This window comes from Oryctolagus cuniculus, chromosome 20 (genome assembly GCF_051225735.1).
Source record: "Oryctolagus cuniculus isolate XC-2025 breed Fujian yellow rabbit chromosome 20, ASM5122573v1, whole genome shotgun sequence".
Taxonomy (NCBI): Eukaryota; Metazoa; Chordata; class Mammalia; order Lagomorpha; family Leporidae; genus Oryctolagus; species Oryctolagus cuniculus.
Genome location: NC_142886.1, coordinates 39,508,826 through 39,529,801, shown reverse-complemented (window position 1 = coordinate 39,529,801; position 20,976 = coordinate 39,508,826). Strand labels below are relative to the sequence as shown.

General features: G+C 49.6%; 1 protein-coding gene across 35 annotated transcripts in view; it reads left to right on the top strand.

Annotated features, from left to right (window-relative positions):
* The window catches only part of FOXN3 (forkhead box N3), a 457,141-nt gene that overhangs the window by 311,563 nt on the left and 124,602 nt on the right, over window positions 1-20,976 (top strand). For all 35 annotated transcript variants that reach the window (XM_089322621.1, XM_089322625.1, XM_089322622.1 and 32 more), the window contains one exon: window positions 17,838-17,902. In XM_089322621.1, the coding sequence (XP_089178747.1) occupies window positions 17,838-17,902 (65 nt within the window). The remainder of the gene's footprint in view (window positions 1-17,837; window positions 17,903-20,976) is intronic.

The window sequence follows — 20,976 nt, the reverse complement described above, 5'->3', positions numbered from 1 at the left end:
GGGGTGGATTTCCTGGAGGTTTTCTAGAAGAATCAAGTGAGTATTAGGCACTAGGTAGACATGCTCTAGTGCATGTGGCGTTGGAAGAGGACCAGTGCAGTTGAGCTTCTCAACCATTTCTTTTTGGTTTCCCTGAGCTACGCCACCTGGGAAGGGTTGCAGACAGAGTCACATGGGACAGTTTGAGAGTAGGAGAGAGTCACAGCAAGTAATGGTGTGGTATGGGGGAGGGGTATCCGGTGATCCCAGCTTTTCATCATTGACTGAAGGCCTGATATAGGCTGCTTAGGAAGGAAAGAGAATTATGGCCGGTGCCGCGGCTCACTAGGCTAATCCTCCGCCTAGCGGCGCCGGCACCCCGGGTTCTAGTCCCAGTCGGGGCGCCGGATTCTGTCCCAGTTGCTCTTCTTCCAGGCCAGCTCTCTGCTGTGGCCAGGGAGTGCAGTGGAGGATGGCCCAGGTGCTTGGGCCCTGCACCCCATGGGAGACCGGGAGGGGCACCTGACTCCTGGCTCCTGCCATCGGATCAGCGCGGTGCGCCAGCCGCGGCGGCCATTGGAGGGTGAACCAACGGCAAAAGGAAGACCTTTCTCTCTGTCTCTCTCTCACTGTCCACTCTGCCTGTCAAAAAAAAAAAAAAAAAAAGGAAAGAGAATTATGTTAGCTTATATTTTGGAGATTCACAGTCGACAAAAGGGCAGTTCCCGTTGGCTCATCCTGTTGGCGAGACAGGTGGAGGGTGATGGCAGAGCGTGCACCAAGGAGGATCCCAGGGTGAGCCAGGAGGCAGAGAGAGTGGCTAGATTGGACTCAGGCTGACATAACCAACGCTCTCACAAGGACTGCCTCCCTAGAACACATCCCCGGGGACCCCAGGACCTCCCCCCAGGCCCCACTTCCTGAGCACCACGATTGCGTTACTTCTCCACCCTTGTGGCACTAACTTAGGACTTTGGGGTTTGCATGTCTGCGTGAGTTGGGAAGCCAAGTCATATTCAAACTGTTGCACATGGAGAAGAAGGGGTAGAGGGAGCATCTTGGAGAGTCGGGCCAGCAATCTGCGCTCAGTTGGAAATACCAGGACAAAGATGTAGTTTAGGCACCGATGCCAATCACAGTGTTTGGTTGTCTTGGCAGACCAAAGAGACTACGTTTTGGAAATATGAAATTGCTTTCTGCCACTTTGAAGCCAATCATAAATAGATCCAAACAAACTGTAGGGAAATATTTCAAGAAACAATGCATTTCTGCACCCTTACAAACAACTCTAGTGAGAGCCTGGGCTCGGTGTAACTATAGCAGAGGTGTTTAGCTCTCCATCATCGACGTTCCAAACTCAGCATTGAAGTTTCTCACCTTGGTGGTGGGATGTGAGATGGACCTGGCTCCCAAAAGGAGGAATAAGTAATCAGAGTAAATCAGAATCTTCCCTCAAATCAGTTATTTTCTTCATGACTGGTTTCAAAAGTACTCCGGATCAGACTGTGTGAAACACTTGGATAAAACGTTGACGTCTTTTGCCCTCTGAAAATGAATCATGGTAACTGTTGCTCTGTTATTGAGGGTCTAAACTCAGCGAAAGCTGCATTAGGTCACTAGAATTATGAGGGGGTGATGTGCATAGCAGTCTCTGTGATGGGCAGTGTATTGTCACTCCCACAAATTGTGCTGTCATCACAGGACAGAAGGAGTCGGTGCCATTTCTTAGCAATGGAGGTGACCCTAGGGTTTTTATAAAATCTGCCATTGAGCTCAAGGCAAAATGATATTTTTACTCACACATGTTGGCTCTGAAAGGCGTGGAGTTGATAAAGATTTTCCCACTGGCCCTCGTGTCAAAGCGCTCCAACCAGACTGACGTTGTCTAAAGGTATCCCGGCCAGGGCTGGCCATTGTGGCACTGTGGGTTAGGCTGCTGCTTGGCAGGCCTGATTCCCTATCTCTGCCGGATTGGAGGCCTGTTCTGCCTCTGACCCAGCTTCCTGCAGATGCACACCCTGGGGGCCGCAGAGGATGCCTCAAGTCCTTGTGTACCTGCCACCTGTGTGGGTGTGGGAGACCTGAATGGAGTTCCAGGCTCCTGACTTCAGCCAGGCCCAGCCCTAGCTGTTGCCATTCGGGGAGTAAACCAGTAAATGGAAGATCTGTCTCTCTTTTTCTCTCTCCATTTCTCCCTCCCCCCTGCTCAACCCCCTTCTCACTCCCTGTCCCCAGCATTGCCCTGCCTTCCAAGTGGTAGAAAATAAATAAAACAAAAAAAGTCCCCAACCAGTTCTACTTGTTGAACCAGAGGCCTTTGCATCATTGCCAAGGGGAGGAGAGAGGGTTGGGCTCTTCGGCTCCAGAGTCCCTTCAGCCCAGCCTTGGCCCTCTCCAGGTGCCCTTGGGGGTCAGCGTGGCCAGGTGGGAAGGCTTGGGCCTGTCTCAGCTACCCTCAGCCATCTCTGTCTCCACTGCTGTGAGCATCTGACAAGTGCTCCTGGGAGGGACCTGGCTTCTGTGTTTGTGGGGCAGTTATGGTGAAATGGAGAAATTTCATGTAACAAAGCCTCCAGGTTTCAGCTCCCAAGGGGTATAGTATACTACAGAGTCCATCGAGGGACTCCTGCTCTCTGGGCTGTGATAAGCCAGAATATATTGAGCAAGTACTGGATTCCAGCCCTGTGCTGAGTACCCTCTAGGGTTGGGGAGACAGCTGGAAACTTGGCTGGGCAGTTTGTGTTGAAGTTCATGTGTCATCAGCAGCCCTGTTGAGGCACAGAGAAGACTCAGATGAGGGTCCAGGAGTCAGGGTAGGCCTGCGGGAAGAGGGGATGGTCAGCAGTCCCTGCCCAACAAGAGGGGCGTCCTCCAGCAGGTCCTGTTGTCCGTTTTAATTCGTGGTGTAGTGAGGAAGGGACCCAAAGGCAGTGGCCGCGTGGCAGTGGCCGCGTGGCAGTGGCCGGAGCTGTTGTTATCCTCGGCCCAGCCTTTGTTCCAGCTGTGTGCCATCCGCGTCCCTGCGCCGTAGGGCGCAGGACAGTGTCTTCATAGCACTGTGAAAATGTGGTTCATCACTGAATGGGTGAGAGAATCAGAAAGCAGAGGGACAAAGAGCCTGTGACTTGCAGAGCCTTTGAGTGGAGGACCGGAGGTGCTCTGTGTGCTGTCTGGCTGGCTGTTACGGAATGTCTGTGTACTTTTCTAGCTACCATTCTATTACTGAATTGTGGCTAAAAAGTACATGAAATTAAATTTGTCATCTCAACTACTTTTTTTTTTTTAATATTTGTTTTATTTATGTGAAAGGCAGAGTTACACAGAGAGAGCCAGAGAAGGAGAGATAGAGAGGTCTTCCACCCACTGGTTCACTCCCCAGATAGCTGCAATGGCTGAGGCTAGGCCAGGCCAAAGCTAGGAGTCATTTTTAAAAAAGATTTATTTTTACTTATTTGAAAGAGCTACAGAGAGAGGTAGAGCCAGAAAGGGGGGGGGGGTCCTTCCATCTGTTAGTTCACTCCCCAAATGGCAGCAACAGCCAGAGCTGAGCTGATCCGAAGCCGGAATCCAGGAGCTTCTTCCAGGTCTCCCACACAGGTGCCAGGGCCCAAGGACTTGGCCCACCTGTAACTGCTTTCCCAGGCCATAGCAGAGCTGGATTGGAAGTGGAACAGCTGGGACTTGAACCGGTGCCCATATGGGATTTTGGCACTGCAGACCAGGGCTTTAACCTGCTGTGCCACAGCGCTGGCCCTGGAGCCAGGAGTTTCTTCCAGGTCTCCCACATGGGTGGTAGGGGCCCAAGCACTTGGGCCATCCTCTGTTGCAAACTAGCAGGGAGCTGGTTTGGAAGCTGAGCAGCTGGGACACAAACCAGTGCCCATATATGATGCCGGCATTGCAGATGGAGGCTTAATCTGCTATGCCACAATGCCAGTCCCTCAACTACTTTTTAAAAACACTTTATTGAAATACAGTATAGAAACCAAGAAATGCATATACGTATATATATATATACACATATATATATATGAATGAGTTTCTGTTGTCATCATCCTGATAACCTAAATTAAGAACAAATCCCTACTAGTACCCCAAGAGTCCCCCCCCCCATTTTTTTAACATGTGAAATGAGAGTGGATTGTCATTTACATGGTGATTCAGTAAAGCAGTATTTGTAACTATAAACCCATGATAGGCCATCCACACAATCTTTATACTCTTTTCTATATTAACTACCACAGGTTAGAGAAAACATGATATTTGTCTTTGGCTTATTTTACTTAGTATAATTTTCTTCAGTTGAATCCATTCTGTTGCAAATGTCAGAATTTCATTTTTTATCGTTGAGTAATATTCCCCATCTACACCACGTTTTCTTTACCCAGTTATCAGTTGATGGCCATCGAGGTGGATTCCGCCTCTTAGCTATTGTGAACTGAGCTGCTGTAAACATGAGAATGAAAGGTTTCGTGTGCTGATTTCAGTTCCTTTGGATTTGTTTCCAGGTGTGGAATAGCTGGGTCATAAGATGTATTTAAAGTTTTCTGAGGGATCCCCATACTGTCCTCTCTAATGGTTGTACCGGTTTATAGTCCCGGCAACAGTGTATCAGGGGACCTTTTTCTCTACATGCTCAACAGCGTTTGTTGGTTTTTGATTTTTATATGATTGCCATTCTAACTGTGGTGAAGTGATACCTCGTTAGACCTTGCATTTCCTTGATGGCTTGCGATCCCCAGCGTTTTTTCTTGTGTGTTGGCCCATCTCAACCATTTTGAAGTGTCCCATTCAGTAGCATTCAGCCCTTCACAGTTGTACAACCACCACTATCACCTGTCTCCAAGATTGTCTTTACCGTGAAGACCTGACAGTCTATACCCATTAGACAACCATTGCCCGTGCCTCTCTTCAGCCAGTCCCTGGCAGTCAGCATTTCACTTTCTGTGCCTATGAATTTAAAGTGGGATCACAAAGTTTCTGTCTTTTTGTGATTAGCCTGTCTCGCTCAGCATGTCTTCAGGGATCATCCCCTTTGTAGACTCCGACAACTGCTTCCTTCCTGCGGCTGCACAGTATTTCTCCGGAAATACAGACCACATTTTGTCATCCATCCATCCATCCATCCATCGGTGGACCCCCTTGGTTTGTTCCCACTTCTTGACTGTTGTGTATCTTGCTGCCATGAACTCAGATGTGCAAATGAGGGCCGTGGCAGCCTCTGCGTTCAGTTCTTCTGGGTATACATCCTGAAGTGGAACTACTGGGTTATATGGTAATCCTGTATTTTTTTTAAGGAATCATCATTTTGTTTACCATCATGGCTACACCACTTTTCAGAGGATATTTCTTTCGCTGCCTTGCACATGAACTCTGTTAATGTCCCTAAAGTGCTTCTTAATTTTGCTCCTGTTTTGCAAATGCAGTCTCTTTCCTGTTGTCCGGTTCTTGTCCTTTGGAAGGTTTGAGTTGGTGCTGCCCAGCTGTATTCACACAGTTGGCCGTGTTGCTGGGGCTGTTGCTCCTCTATGGGAAAGTTGAGTTCATCCCTTGGGCTGCTGGGCAGACCTGGGGACGTCCCAGGCTGCTCTAGACAGCGAGCCAGAACCCAACTGGCCCTGGACTTGGAGCTCTAGGAACAGCTGCTCAGCTTCCCTCAACACCACCATTTTAACTGTGATTAGTGGGTTCATTTGCATCTAAAAGGAGTAGTTTTCTTATCAGCACCATTGAGTTGGGAACCAGTGTGCTCCATTTATATAGAGTGGCCCATTAAGCAGTAAAAGTAAATGTGGGTGTTTTTACAAATGCAAATACATCATGCAAATAATGTACTTTATGCTGAATGATGCCTTGGTTTTCATATGTAAAATTAGAAACTATGTAACACAAAGATCACGATAAACACCTTTGCATCTGTTCCTAAGAAGTGTCTTGAGCTCCATGCATCTGAAATTATAGCATGGTTTTAAGCAGAACCTCTTCAGTATACCCAAACAGGCATTCTGTATTATCAAAAATATACATGTACTTATCTAGTTATTTATATATTCCTAAGTAATCAAGAAATTACAGAAAAGAGTAGTCCAAATTACCTTGCCTATTACTTACCATCAATGATGAGATTTATCATTTTGCTTCCCTTTTTAAAGGTTTTTGAATTTATTTGAGATGGTGATTGTGGAGAAAGATGTGTTACTATATAGGTTGGTGCCTTTGTGAGATATTATGTCTGTAAGAGATTTTTTAAAATTATTTCTTTTTAAGGACTTATTTATTTGAAAGGTAGAGAGAGAGAAGGAGAGACAGAGAAAGATCTTCTATCCACTGGTTCACTCTCTAAATGGCCACAATGACCTCTTTGGGCCAGTTGAAGCCAGGAGCCTGAAACTTCATCTGGTCTCCCATGTGGGTGGCAGGGGGCCCAATTTCTTGGGGCCATTTTTTGCTTTCCCAGGCACGTTAGCAGGGAGGTGGATTGGAAGCGGAGCAGCCAGGACTTGAACCAGTAGTACAGTAGACATTGCAGGCATTGGCTTAACCCACTGCAGTACACTACAATGCTGTACAACACCTCCCCAATTTTCTTTTTTTAATCCTTGGTATTTGAAAGAGTTCTGGTTGGACCATCAGGTAGCATTCCTGCTATCATTCAGGCACTCAGTAGAATAATGAAAACCATCTATCCCTGTGAACTTGACCAGTTTCTAGGAGGGGAGGCACCCTTAGCCTTTGTTCACAGGGTGTACTTGCTCTCGGGGAAGGTAAGATATGTAGTCTGGAGGTTGCCTCAGAGTGTAGGACACCTGAAGAGGAGACACCATGGAGTAGGACCGATTCCTGAATTAGCCCCAGCAGCCCTGATTGCCAGAATTATTCAGGAGGGAAAGGCTGCAGGGCAGCAGAACCAGATCCAGAGTGGGGTTTGAGCAGGGCCTTGAAGGACGCATGGGACATGAGCAGGTGGAGAGAACGTGGGGCTGACAAACAGGATGAGACTGGGCTGGGTGATCAGGCAGCACCCTGGGGAGAAAACGACTGAGGGGCACAGAACCCGTGGAATCTGCCTCTGCCCTGTAAGTTCTCACACTTTGGGAGCCACCAGACTCTACAAACGGAAAATTAGAGGGGCACAGGAGAAGTGAGCTGGAGCTGCTCCTCTGTGACTGGGGCAGGCACTCCAATGACAGAGGTATCCCACCCCCAGCGTGGAGGCCTGCAGAGACTTCCCGGTTTGCTGATTACAAACCAAGGGGGAGCTTGGGTCTTCTGGGCTGGGAGAGGTTGCTGTGGGGTGAGCAACCTGGCATTGGAGGTAGGGAACCCATTGGGGTGCTGATGAGAATACCACACTGGGCGCAGCCTGGGGCCTGGGGCAGAAAGCCAAGGAAGGGATGTGCAGCAGACTTTAGAAATAACGGATTAGCAGGAATGAATGCTGGTAGCTGGAGTGGGCAAGAGACTTCCTAAAATTTTTTTAAAGATTTATTTATTTATTTGAAAATCAGAGTTACACAGAGAGAGGAGAGGCAGAGAGAGGAGAGGCAGAGAGAGAGAGAGGTCTTCCATTCGCTGGTTCACTCCCCATTTGGCCGCATTGACTGGAGCTGCTCCCATCCAAAGCCAGGAGCCTGGAGCTTCTTCTAGGTCTCCCACGTGGGTGCAGGGGCCCAAGGACTTGAGCCATCTTCTGCTTTCCCAGGCCACAGCAGAGAGCTGGATTGGAAATGGAGCAGCCAGATCTCGAACCGGCGCCCATGTGGGATGCCAGCGCGTTAGGCCTGGGTGTTAACCCGCTGCGCCACAGCGCTGGCCCCGAGACTTCCTGATTTTTAACTTGAATGTTTTACAGGCTGAGTCTGATGTGGCTTCTGTTTTGTTTTATGAGATATACTGAGTTAAACTGTCAACTTTTATTCCCTCGGCAAACACTTGATGAGTGCCAGCTAAGTTCTGAGCACTGTGGTAGGTGTTAGGGATTCAGGGAAAGAGAAACACAGGTTTGTCTGTGTCCCAGGGAACAAGTGCACCGCATGGAAGAGAGACAGCCACGCGTACTGTTCCAGTTTAGAACATGTCCCTGTGTCCAACCCCTGCTATAGTTTGAGTGTGGTCCCCAAACTCATGTATATGTTCCTAAACCCCGAAGTTATACATCGATGAGACTGTGAGGGTGGAAGCTTAATCCAGTCAGTGATGGGGGTTGGGTGGGTGAAGGAGGGGGTCCCTGTGTCACCTGCAGCGCCCTCAGAGGGAATTCTGAGGAATGGTGGCAGACACAGACATCTTGGTTGGGCTCAGCCACTGTCCCTGCTCCCTGGCTTCCTGTGGGGTCCTTCTCCTGCTCTGCCATCGTCACCTTTGTCATCCACCACCCTCACCACGAGGCTGCCTGGTCCTCCGAAGCTGGGGGCTAAGTCAACCTTTGGTTTTCATAAGAGTCCTCAGGTTTTTCCTTATAGTGACAAAAACTCGCTAACGCACCTCTTCCAGATTCATCTGTTGATGTTTGAACCCAAAGCATCTCAGACTGTGATGTTGTTTGAAAATGTGGTTAGCTAAGATGAGGTTATGCTGGAGTAGGGTGGAACCCCTAAATCAGAAGGGTTAGAGCCCTTGTCTAAAGAGGACACCTGGGGAGACCAGAAACACACGCACACACACACAGTGGGGGACATGATGTCTGCATGAAGACAGAGATCGGGTGATGCTTCCACACCCCCAGGGAATGCCAGGGATTGCCAGCAACCACCAGGAAGTTGGGGAGGGGCCTGGAGCAGGCTGACCTGCAGGTCTGTCAGAAGGCAGCAGCCCTGCCAACACCTTGGTCCTTGGCTTCCACCCCCAGAACGGGGAGACGATCCCTTTCTGTTGCTTATACCACCTGGTCCCTGGTGCTTTCTTGTGGCAGGCCTGGGAAACAGACACTGATGAATCCAGGGTGGTATGGACGGTGCCCAAGGGGAACAGCATTGGAGGCCCCTTTCCCACCCCCTGGTTCATGCGGACAGTGGGGGACGGTCATTTGCTGTGTCCAGACCAGCCAGAGGCACGCTGCCAAGTCTGGAGACAAGATCAGCTGGAGGTGACAAATTGAAAAACCCAGGTTTGCCACGAGGAAAAGGATGGAAGTAGAAAAGAGGAGAGGGTTAACACTGCACGACTGCCCACAGTTATGGGGCCAGGGCTGGCAGAACCTACAGAACGTGTGGCAAGAGGAAAGGAAGGAGCTAAGAGATTGGAGGCTGCAGGCTCCTAACAAAGCTGATATCCCTGGGGCTGGGGGCTCTTCTGTGAGTTGGGGTCGGGGCAGGGGCATGGAGGGAGAGGAGCTGCAGTGCCCGGCGGGGACAGGGCACCCTTGTTTTGGCCCCTGTGTGCTGCGGTAGCAGAATGCTGCATTGACAATGAGCCCAGATGCGTTTCTCGCATTTCTGGAGGCTGCGAGGTCCTGGCCGAAGCACCGGCCCGGCGAGGACTCCATCTCTGCTGCCGGGGTGGTGCCTCCCGCGTGGCATCCTCCGCAGAGGAACAGCACGCGGCAGACGGGCCAAAGAGGGGGTGAAGACGTCCATCTAGCCCTTTTATAAGCACCTTTAAAACAGCTCCTAAAGGGCCCCTTTCAATACTACCGCGTTTGTCAGTTAAGTTTCAACACCTGAATCTGGTGGTGGGTGGGGAGGGTGGCTGGGGAGGAGCCCTAGCACCCCTGCTCAGCTGGCGAGGGCGAGCGAAGGGATGACAGTTTCAGGGCCAAGAGGAAGGCGGTGGAGATGTTACTTTGGCAAGAAGGAAGGTATATCCAGGGCCTCGGTGGTACCGGGCACACAGAAGTATTTGCAGGCTGATCCTGTGGGTGTCGGGTTGAGTCTGCCATGCTAACGTGGCTAAGATGACGGAGCGCATCCGTTCCTTAACCACAAGCGGCGTTGTGCCATCAGAACATTGGTGCCCCTCGCCCACTGAGGGTTGCCGTGGTCCTGGAGGGTTGTTGTCTGGTCACTGCCCCGTCGTCGACGGCAGCCTCTGAAGTCAGGCCAGCCCTGGCAGGTTTTCCGCCTGGCCTCTTCTGCCTCTTGACTGCTTGCCAGTTTGGATAGATGCAGACTTCCACGCAGAGTTAGCTTTTTTTAGCCGTCTTTAGAGTAAGTAGCATCTGCAAAGCTGCTGCTTCCAGCCCATTGATTTTTTAGAAACTGTTCATTGCCCTTCTGGGCTGAGGAACGTTTGCAATTAGAAGATCTCAAAAATATCCTTAAAGAAACCTGGAAGGTGAGGAGTGTGGTTTCCTCTTTAGCCTCAGGAACGGAGGAGAGCTGCAGCAGGAGAGTCCACCTTGTGGATGAGGAGACGCTGGGAACCTTCTCAAGGTCGTCCTGCCGTCGGGGTTTCCCATGCAGGTGGCAGGGACCCAAGCACTTGGGCCAGCACCTGCTGCCTCCAAGGGTGGGCCATGGCAGGTAGCTGGATCAGAAGTGGAGCTAGAGCTTGAACCCAGCACTCGGGTACGGGTTGCAGGTGTCCCAAGTGCCGTTTTAGCTGCCGTGCCAAAGACCCACGACTAAACTGCAGTTTTCTTGCAGTCAGGATCACCATGGGGATTTTTGGCATTGACAGAGCTGTGTTCTCACATATTTGCTAGTGTCGCTCACTCCCAGTTGGCGGCTTCGGGATTGAGACGTCTGTGTTTAGCACAGATCCATCCCCTGGATCCAGGTGTGGTGCCCTCACCCTTTCACCTTGCGTTGCGCCAGGTGGCCACTGAGCTCCCCTTGAAGGCCAGCATGCTCATGGTTTTTATTTATTTGGAAGGTCATCATGGTGTCGAGTGTCATTGAGAAATTCTGCACTTTTCCCTGTATCCTCAGTGCTGCTTCTCAAGCTGTGGACTGTTCAGATTGCTGCGTAATCTCCTCGGCTGGCATCCTCCACCCAAGGGATGCATGCTAGGGTGTTTTTCTGTTCTTTCCTGGAAAGCGATCACAGTTAGAAGTCAACATAGGGCCAGCGTCATGGCAGTGTGTCGGACTGCTGCCTGTGACACCGGCATCCCATGTGGGCACTGAATCAAGTCCTGGTTGCTCCTCTTCCAATCCAGTTTTCTGCTAATGCACCTGGGAAAGCAGTGGAAGATGATCTAAGTGCTTGGGCCCTGCCACCCACATGGGAGACCCGGATGAAGCTCCTGGCTTCTTCCTGGCCCAGCCCCACTGTTGCAGCCATTTGGGGAGTGACCCAGAGAATGGAAGGTCTCTCTCCCCCTCTGTCCCTTTCCCCACCCTCCTTTCCCATCTCTCTCTGTAACTCTGCCTTTCAAAGAAAATAAATAAGTATATATGTTTTTTAACAGAGAAGTAAAAAAAAAAAAGAATTGTAAAAATAATAGAAGTCTAAGAATTTCTTTCCAGGGATTTCCTCTTGGTTGTAACTGCTTGCCTGCTTATTCCTGGGGAGACCACAGTCGAATGGTAGATGCCACGCATGTAGGGGAATGTCTTTCCAGTGCTAGGAGAGTGACAGGAGCCCCTGCTTGGTTGCTGCTGTGATTTGAACATGATCAGGCTCCCAAACTCACACAGGACGTTAAACCCCGCAGTCATGAGTTAACTTTGAGAGTGGGAGCCTGATTGTGATGTTAGAGACGGGTCCTGGTGGTGGCCCCTGTGGCGTTGGGGGCGTGCATCAGACAGTTGTTCTTGCACAGGGTTTGTCAGGGAAGCCGGAGTTCAGGGCCAGCTGCCCTGGCTGCTTCCCAGTTCACGGGTCGGTGTCCACCGTGGCCTTCTTGTCCAAGGTCAAGCCAGTGGGGCCACCTGATCTTGGGCTTGAACCAAAACTGTGAACCAAACAAGCCCGTTCTGTGTACAAAATCAGTTTTCCCAGGTATCTGGTTGTGGTGACATGAAGCTAATCCAGGTGCTTAGAGGCTTGTGGGCAAGCTCCGGCCACCAGGAGGTCTGCATTCGAGTGGGCTGCTCTCACTGCACCGTGTCTTCCCCTGCTCCTGTGGACTCTGAGTTCAGTGGGCCGTGGCCCATTCTGGTGGAGATGCTCACTACAGAGGCGCTCAGAGACAGGGCACGGGGTCGGCCCTTCCGTCCCCTCCCAGGGCTCCTCAGACTGCCACTCTCTGTTCTCAGAGTCCTTCCCATTGGCCCTCCTCCCTCCCTCCCTCCAGCCATCTCTCACCCTCTTTTTTCTCTGTTTCCGTCTTGTCCTCTCCCTCCCTTCCATCCTACCTCCCTTTTAAAAAGTTTTTATTTATTCATTTATTTATTTGGAAGGCAGAATGATAGAGTAAGAGAGAGAGAAAGAGATTATCTTTCGTATGCTGGTTTGTTTCCCAAATGACCACAACAGCCAGGGCTGGTCCAGGTCAAAGCCAGGAGCCAGGTTGTCTATCCTGGTCTCACACGTGAGTGTTGAGGGTCCAAGTACTTGGGTATCTTCTGCTGCCTTCCCAGGAGCATTAGCAGGAAGCTGGATCAGAAGTGGAACAGCCAGGACTTGAACTGGCACTCTGACGTGAGATGCTGGCATCCCAAGTGGCAATTTAACCATCCATGCCACAATACCATCACCCTCTTTTTATATATATTAGAAAATTAACTGTGGTAAAGCACATGTAGCATAAAATTTACTATCTTAACTATTTTTAAATTTATTTTTATTTATTTGAAAGGCACAAGCACAGAGAGAGAGAGAGAAATATCAATTGAACTACCTGCTGGTTCACTCCCCAGATGGCTGCAATGACTAGAGCTGGGCCAGGCCAAAGCCAGGAGTCAGGAGCTTCATCTGGATCTCCCATGTGGGTGCAAGGGCCCGAGGGATTTGGGCCATCCTCTGCTGCTTTCCCAGGCACATTAGCAGGGAGCCTGATCTGAATGGAGCAGCCAGGAGGGAGGCAGGAGGCAGCTACCTGCTATGCCACAGTGCTGCTGGCCGTTATCTTAGCTATTTTTAAGGGTGCAGTTCAGCCGTGTTAAGTGCACTCACATAGCTGTGCAGCTGATCTCCAGAACTCTATTCATCTTGTACAACTACACCCCTCTACTCGTCACACAAGCACACCCCACTCCCCAGCCCCTGGCAACCACCGCTCTCCTTTCTGTCCCAGTGGGTCTCCTGGAGGTAGAATCAGTCAGCCTGTGTGCCCTTTATCCTGGCTTCTTTCACTTAGCATGCCTTCAGGGTTCATCCATGCTGTAGCATTCTGTTCTCTCTGTTAGATACCCAGTTCAGATTTGGCAGATGGGTGTGTAGGGGAAAAGTGCTTTTCTTATTTGCTTCTCATTAGGCCCACAGAAAACCCAGGCTGGGGAAGGCAGGTGTGGGTCTTGCCAGGATCTCCCAGGCACTTGGTTTGCAATCCGGCTGCCTCTCACAAGGCCGAAAGCTCGAGGGTTTGGGGTAAACACACGGTAGATCACCCGTTGTACAACCTGTTGACTCACCTTGTCCCCCTGGGAGCTGGAGGCAATTTGGCTGAGAATGAGGCCCGGGAGTGCCGGGGCACTGTGACTCTGGCGGATGCTGGGTGTGCTGTTGGGGACAGTATCGCTTCTCTCTTGGGGTTTGCTGGCTCAGTGCTGGTCCGAGCAATCCTTGGATCAATCTTCTCAAGTGCAAGTTCACAGACCGCCTTGCTGGCAGGCAGGGCCCTCCTAACCCGCAGGTCTGCTCCCTTTGTCGCAGAATTGGTTTGGTTTACACTGCTGAAGGTCATAGGATTTTTGTGAGTGCATTATTGAAATGAGACATTTGTGGCACCAGCGTTGTATTGTTCCTGCTAATAGGAGCCCGCCTGTCTCTCACATATGGTTAGTCTGATGGCTTTTTCTAGCCTGGGACTTTGCCTTGAAGAGATGCCTAGCAAAATACCAGCCACAGCCCTCTTCCACGGGTAGGGATGGCGAAGATTTTAGCACTAGGAGTCTGGAAGGAGAAAGGATGATGAGAAATGAAATGGGGGATGTTGCTGTGTGTGTGTCTCTGGTGCCTTGGACTGGCTCCAGAGCCCTGGTCTGGTCTTGGACTGGTCAGTAAGCAGCCTGGGGATGCCTTGGACAAGTTCCTTCTCCCCCTAGGGTCTCTGTCTCCTCACTTACAGAACGGGAATTTTCACCCAGATCTAAGGATGTGTTGGTTGTTGGGGCCAGTGCTGTGGCGTAGCGGATAAATCTGCCACCAGCAGTGCCAGCATCCCCTGTGGACTCCGGTTCGAGACCCAGCTGCTCTACTTCTGATCCACCTCTCTGCTATGGCCTGGGAAAGCAGTAGAAGATGGCCCAAATCTTTGGGCTCCTGCACCTGCGAGGGAGACCCAGAAGAAGCTCTTGGCTCCTGGCTTCAGATTGGCGCAGCTCCAGCAGTTGTGGCCATTTGGGGAGTGAACCAGCAGATGGAAGACCTCTCTCAATCTCTGTGTAACTCTCTCTGCCTCTCCTTCTCTCTGTGTAACTCTGACTTTCAAATAAATAAATCTTAAAAAAAAAAAAGGAAATGTTGGCTGCTGAGTCCAGTGCATAGCAATTTGCTATCGCATCACCAAGCAGTGGGAGCACCATTGTAAGCGGATGGAAGCCTACTCAGTAAGGGTTACAAGGGCCCTGGTGGCCATGTCTCCTGGGAGTGACCAGTCACCAGTCATGGTTACATGAACGGGGTTGGGGAACACCCTGTTCTCCCCCTTCATTTCTAACAACCCCTTCTCTTGACCCTGACCTAGTTTCTCCCCTAAATGACTATGGTTAATGTTTATTCTTACGTAATTTCACATATATGTATTTTTAACTAACCTGTGCTCTAAAGATCACTCAGCGAAGGATGTCTCTAGCTGAGGAGAAAAAAAAATCAAGTTTGCTGCTTCTCTGGCCTGCAGCCACTGGAGCCATGACCGCTGACCCTCATGCAGGCATTTCTTGTCTCTGTAGATAGAGTTGTAGGAGGCTGGGACTAGATACACATGACAGTAATGCCTTGGTGGTCATAAAGTCAGGTTTGTAATTTTTCTCCCTGGTCTTTCGCAACGCCAAGTACAGTTCTCAGTAGGCTTAATACATCCTTGAATCTTCTAACAATTAGAAGGTGTCATTTTGAGGGGACCCTGCAGAAGCCAAGTGTAGAGTATGGGGCCAGGGAATGCCACAACATTGCAGGAATTGGCCTATCTGAAGTTGCAAAGAGATCTCACAGAATTCATTGGCTACAGCAGGGCCCAGGCCAGAGAAGGTTTTGAACGGGCTGCCCCATGGTAAGTGAGCTCTTTCTACAGCTCACTTACAGATCAGAGGGGCAGCGTGGCTATAGAATAGTGATGAGTGACTTGAGTACATTCAAAGGATGCTGCAGAAATCTGTAGCTTGCTTTCCGTCACACAGAGACTATTCTTTATCTAACCCACTGGATTTATGTGACCTCAGTTGCCTACGTTTGCTCCATCCCTCGTGTCTGCTCAGTTTTCAGCCAAATCAGGGTCAGGATAAAGAGGAGATTTGGGTAGAAGTAAGCTGGATATTCAGGCTCCTACACTAATACTCAATTATTGAATTCTCTGGAAGGACCAACTCCCCTATAATGAAGTCCTCAGTTTTAAAATATCTTTATAAATCAGGTGATTCGATATTGGCAACAGCCAGCTTGCTGTTTCCTGCTTTGTTACAAAAATAAGATGGTAAAATCCTGGGAGCTTGCTGGAGCTGTTAAAAGATAATCTTAAGCATTTTAATGCACATTACTCTGCATGCAAGTCTGAGCCTTGAAAGCTCTCAAATGGAATCAGACAGAAGTCAGACTGCTGTGACCATTCTGTAGCCCTGAGAACCAGGTCCTCTGCTGTCCTGGGTGACTCCTGGTCATGGGGAGGCCACAGCTGCCAGGGCTGAGAATCAGGATTGCTGTAGCTAAGGTGCATTATTCTTGTTGACTTTGTAGATAGTAGATCCAAACCAAACCAAAACAGAAAGGCTCATGAACGTCAAGGTCCATACTGCAGTTGTCTCTTGGAGATAGTGTAGGTTTGGCTCCAGGCTGCTGCAAGAAGGCAAATATTGCAAGGAAGTGAGTGACATGAATTGTGGCATTTCCTAGTGCACATAAAAGCTGTGTTTGTGTTCTACTGTTGTGTATTAAGTGTGTGATAGCATTTTAGCAAAAAAAAAAAGTATGCAAACCTTAATTAAAATATACTTAATGGCCCAAAACTGCTAATGATCACCTGAGCTGTTGGGAAAATGGTGCTGATAGACTTGCTGCACTCGGGGTTGGCACAGACCTTCAAGTCCCTGAAAACAGCGTTTCTGCAAAGCACAGTAAGACTGGCTGTGTTTTCCAGCACATTGGACATCACCTCGATGTGCAGTGGTGTTTTCATGCTGTGGCTCTCTCTGTTTCCCTCTCTGCTCCTCCTCAGTCGTGTAGTGTGTGCCTGTTCCCGCTCTACCCTTTGTACCTCTGGTAATGGGATTCGGGTTGGCAGGGTGTCATTGGCATGGTGCTGGCGTCTTACTGGTACGGAGTTGCTGTCCTACATGGCATGAGACCTCCGTTGGCGGCTGGAGCGTTCACTTTATAGCCCTTCCTATTTCTTGGTGTGTCTGCCAATCTTCCAAATGCATTCCTGAGACTAATTTTGAATGATTTCAATGTCCAAGGTGATGGATAATGGGCCAATATCATTTACCATGTCCTATTTTTAGTGAAAATAATTTGTTGTGCCTCTTGGGCTTGATGTAGTAACACTTTTGAGTAACTACTTTCTAACATTAATCAAAACCAACCCTTGATTCAAAGTAACCTACTTTTCAGTTAAGGATATTCTGCTAAGGCTGGCTGGCTTGGAAAGCTTTCTACTGAGTGTCTTGAAACAGTGAGCATGTTCCTCTGTCAGTGCAGCAAGTGTCTTTGTGCAATATTGATCTTCCTTTCTTCTCACCTCTCCTATTTCCAGACTGGGTGGTAACGTATCTGTGGAATGCTTTACAGGGTATGGGGTACAATGTTTTAAGCCAAGAAATTGGAAACAGGATGAAAACCAAGAGAAGAAGAGAGGGAGGGAAGGAGTAGATCAAGGTCACGTTTGTATATTAAGGAATTGGTGATAGACGTGCCAACAAAGGCAAACTTGCATTTGTGACACACAGGAAGTGCCAGAGAACTCACTTGGTCTCACAAGACATGGGTAGATGTTCTTTGTTTTATAAATTCGTGAGATTGTGAGCAAGCTACTTAATATTCTTCATTTCTTTTAATTTTTTTTTTAAGATTTATTTATTTGAAAGGCAGAGTTAGAGAGATCTTCCATCCGTTAGTTCACTCCCCAGATGGCTACCATGACCAGGGCTGGACCAGGTCAAAGCCAGGAGCCAGGAGTTTCTTCTGGGTTGCCCATGTGGTTACAGGGGCCCAAGAACTGGGACCATCCTGTGCTGCTTTCCCAGGGACCTTAGCAGGGAGCTGGATCAGAAGTGGAGCGACCAGGACTCGAACTGATGCCCATATGGGATGCCAGCATCACAGGCGACAGCTTTACCCGCTACACCACAGCGCCTTCCCAGCATCCTTCATTGAACTGTACAAACTTGCCAGTTTATGTCCCTGCGGGTGACTTCATCAGCCAATGTGTGCAGGGCCAAGACAGTCAGCAGACTATTAAGAGGGACTGCTTCTGCACTGTGAAACGTGGAACCATCTACAGTAGAACAGACCTCAGGGTTTTTAAGATGTGCTATCAGGAGGTGTCAGTAACGCGTGACCCGGGCCGGGCGTTCAGAGAAGGGATTGAAAGGGTGAGTGCGGGGCCTGGGTGCCGAGGGGTGGAAGCCGCCAGCCTCACGCGTCTTTGTCTTCTCTTGCAGCACATCAGGTCCACCTATCTGGCCAGGCAGCACATTCCTCAAGAGAAACGGAGCCCTTCTACAAGGTAGGTCTCTGGGATCCCCTCCTCCTCTCTCCCCCTGCCCCTGTGCTAGGTGACAGCCAGAGGCTTCTGTCCTGTGTGGGAGTGGCCGCGCTCTCAGGGGTGTGACTGCTGGGGGTTGAATGTGTGCGTCCACCTCTCTTTATTTCTTCCTGCTCAAGCCTGTTGGTTGCTGTGAATTGCTACGTCTGAATCTGGGCCTCCCGCGACTGCTTCTGTGGCCGGCTCGGTCACATTCTGAAGTGTTTGGCTTGTTCTGGTGAAGTGAGCATCATGCCACGGTAGCACACACTGGGCTTACAGAAACAAGCCCCTTTACCCATCTCAAGTGCGTGGGCTGACAGGGGCGGGAGGTCTTGGAACTTCCATTGTCCTGCTACAAGTGTACCTGTTGCTGGATATCCGGGAGCGTCCATGTGTGCCCAGAAGTTTGGCTTGGCTTTGTCTTAAGCTGGGAGTGTGGTCCCCCTCACTTGTGCCCCTACCAGAGTCGTGTGTGGAGGACCCCCTTCCTGGTGCCCAGCCCAACCTGGGCTACCTGTGCTAGCCCCTACCCGTTATGCTTGAGGACTGCTGACTGCCTTTCATCTGTCCCTTCACGGTTCCGTTTAGGATGCATTTTGAATACTTCTGGAAGTTATGTTTCGGTCAGTGCTGTTCCCCAAGATCTGCTTGTAGGTAGCCCCGCTCCCAAGGGAGTTCCTGTGTTCTTTTTGGATTGGCTGGGAGTTGGGGTGGCACAGCTGGCCAAAAGCAGATGGATCTGGTTATCCTGAGGGCAGTGGAACTGTCTTGGGCTTACGGTGAGGGACTCTGGTGCCTTTTGGTTGCTGTGGAGCGGTTGCCTCTTCCTCCGAAAGGGGAAGCCGAGGGCCAGCCACGCACGAGCTGTGACTGTGGTTCAGAACTGAGACCCCTTCAGTTCCCTGCAGCTCAAACGGTTGTGAGCGATGTCATCACCTGTTTGTCGTTGCTTTGTAGGCCGTGCCGATTGCATGTTGTCCTTTTAAATAACCTGTGACATTGGGGGTTAAGAATTTCTTCTTTGCAGTTTTGCTTGGTAGAGGTAAGTTAGGCAGGCAGGTTTGGTTAATCCTAATTGTAAGAAAATAACTCTCAAAAATTGATATGTGATTTGTAAACAGTCGTTCTGTTCTCCCTTCAGGTCGTATTAAGTGGAGACTGATTATCATCCGCCTTTGGGTTTTTTCCAAGTGAATTTCACAGTCATGTGCATCTTCATGGGTCTCCTTGAGAGCTATAGCAGAGTTGGGAAAATCACTCATATTTGGATCCTTTTGAGAGAAGGGATTTTGCTGTCTTGGAGAGAACCTTTTCGTACAGGATTTTTATTCATTCATTTCCATGTTAGTTTTTTGTTTCTTACTGTGGGGCAGAAACCTGAGGAAGTATCAGGGAAGTTACAGAAGCTGAGCGATTGTGGTGTGGGATTCTAGCTCATGGGCACAGCTTCTTTTCTCTCCCTGGTGGAGCCAAAAATTCCCCCGATGGCTCCCAGGCACTGGGAATTAAACTAGCACAGATTTCAGACGTTGAGTGACTGCATATCCAATTACGTACAGTCTGTTTAATTTGTATAGATTTATAAATCAGAAGACTCTCGGTGAGGGTTTGGGAGTGTGAACACTTTTTATGTGATGTTTCTTCATTTGTCCTGTCTTTGGAGAGTTCTCAACACTTTGTTGTGAAAGCATTTTTTTGAACCATGTTTGAGTGTCCTTCCCAATTAATAGCTCTGTGTTCCTTTGCTGGGTGATATTGAGCCATCAAGAAGTGACTAAATACTGCAAGTAGAAGTCTTACAAATACAGAGCCCAGACAGAAGGGAGCTGCCCAGTCCTGGCAGTGGAAGGTTTAGGTGAGAGTCCAGAGGAAGGAAGCATTCCTGGTTTACATTCACTTCCTCAGCTGTATGTTTTACAATGCACGTGTCTGCTCTGTAGCAAGTGGGAGGAGATTTTTCTAGTCCATCAGACCAGGAAAACTGTTAATAGTTTCCAACCACAGGGATCAGAGTTGAGGGCAAGCAGGACCAACACGTCCATCCTCAAAGAACCGAACCCCTCGAACTAGGGGAGAAAGTGCAGCTTGTTCATGTTGAGTGGCCAGAGAGCAGCCAGCGGAAGTTACGGGTCACTAGCAGGACTGACCCGGCCGGGCTGCTCAGGGCGTGGAGGGGACCTGCTGGGTGTTAGCGGTGAGAGTCTAAGAATGGAAAACCAGCGGGATGGGAAGACGAGCAGATGTGCCATGTTGTGTAGAAGAGGAAGACTTAGTCTTGTGGGGAGGGTGGGAGCAGAGAAACCTGCTGCTCAGGAGAATTGATCCTGAGCAGGGACTTGGAAAGCAGACATGGGAAGTGTGGAAAAGGGGACATTATACTGCACGGAGAGCGTCACAGAGAGCAGGACGTGGTGAGGTGGGTGTGGCCATGAACACCTTAAGACGCCTTTGGGTAATGACGTCACATACTCCAAGATCTGGTTAAGAAGAATACAGATGCGTCTCAATTTACAACGACACTGCATTTGGATAAACCCATCATAACTCAAATCTACATTTAATGCATCTGACCCTCTGCCCATCCTAGCTATAGGACATACTGCCTTGTAGAGTGACACTGGTGTCCACTGGGGACCATGGGACTGTCTGGGAGCTGCGCTAGTGCCATTGCACAGCCTCACCAGAGAGGAGAGGACACACAGCACCAGCCCCAGGAAAGAGCCAAGTTCAAAATCTGAAATGCGGTTTCAATGGAATGTACATCACTTTCACACCATCTCAGAGTCAAAAACTTGTAAGTTGAACCGTTGTAAGGTGGGGGTCTGTGTTTGTGATGTCCTAAGAGGAAATAATGGAAGTTGAAACCAAAATGACATAATAGTTTCAAGAGGAACTGGCTGGTGTTGTACAATGGCTGTTTGGTTTATAAGCTGTTGAGGGGAAACGCAATGCATTTATTTTTTCTCGCTTAAAACCAATTGCTGGAATTAACTGGAAGGGCTTGAGGTCCTCCCTGGTGCCTTTATTTTGGTTCAGAATCACGGGCAAGAGGG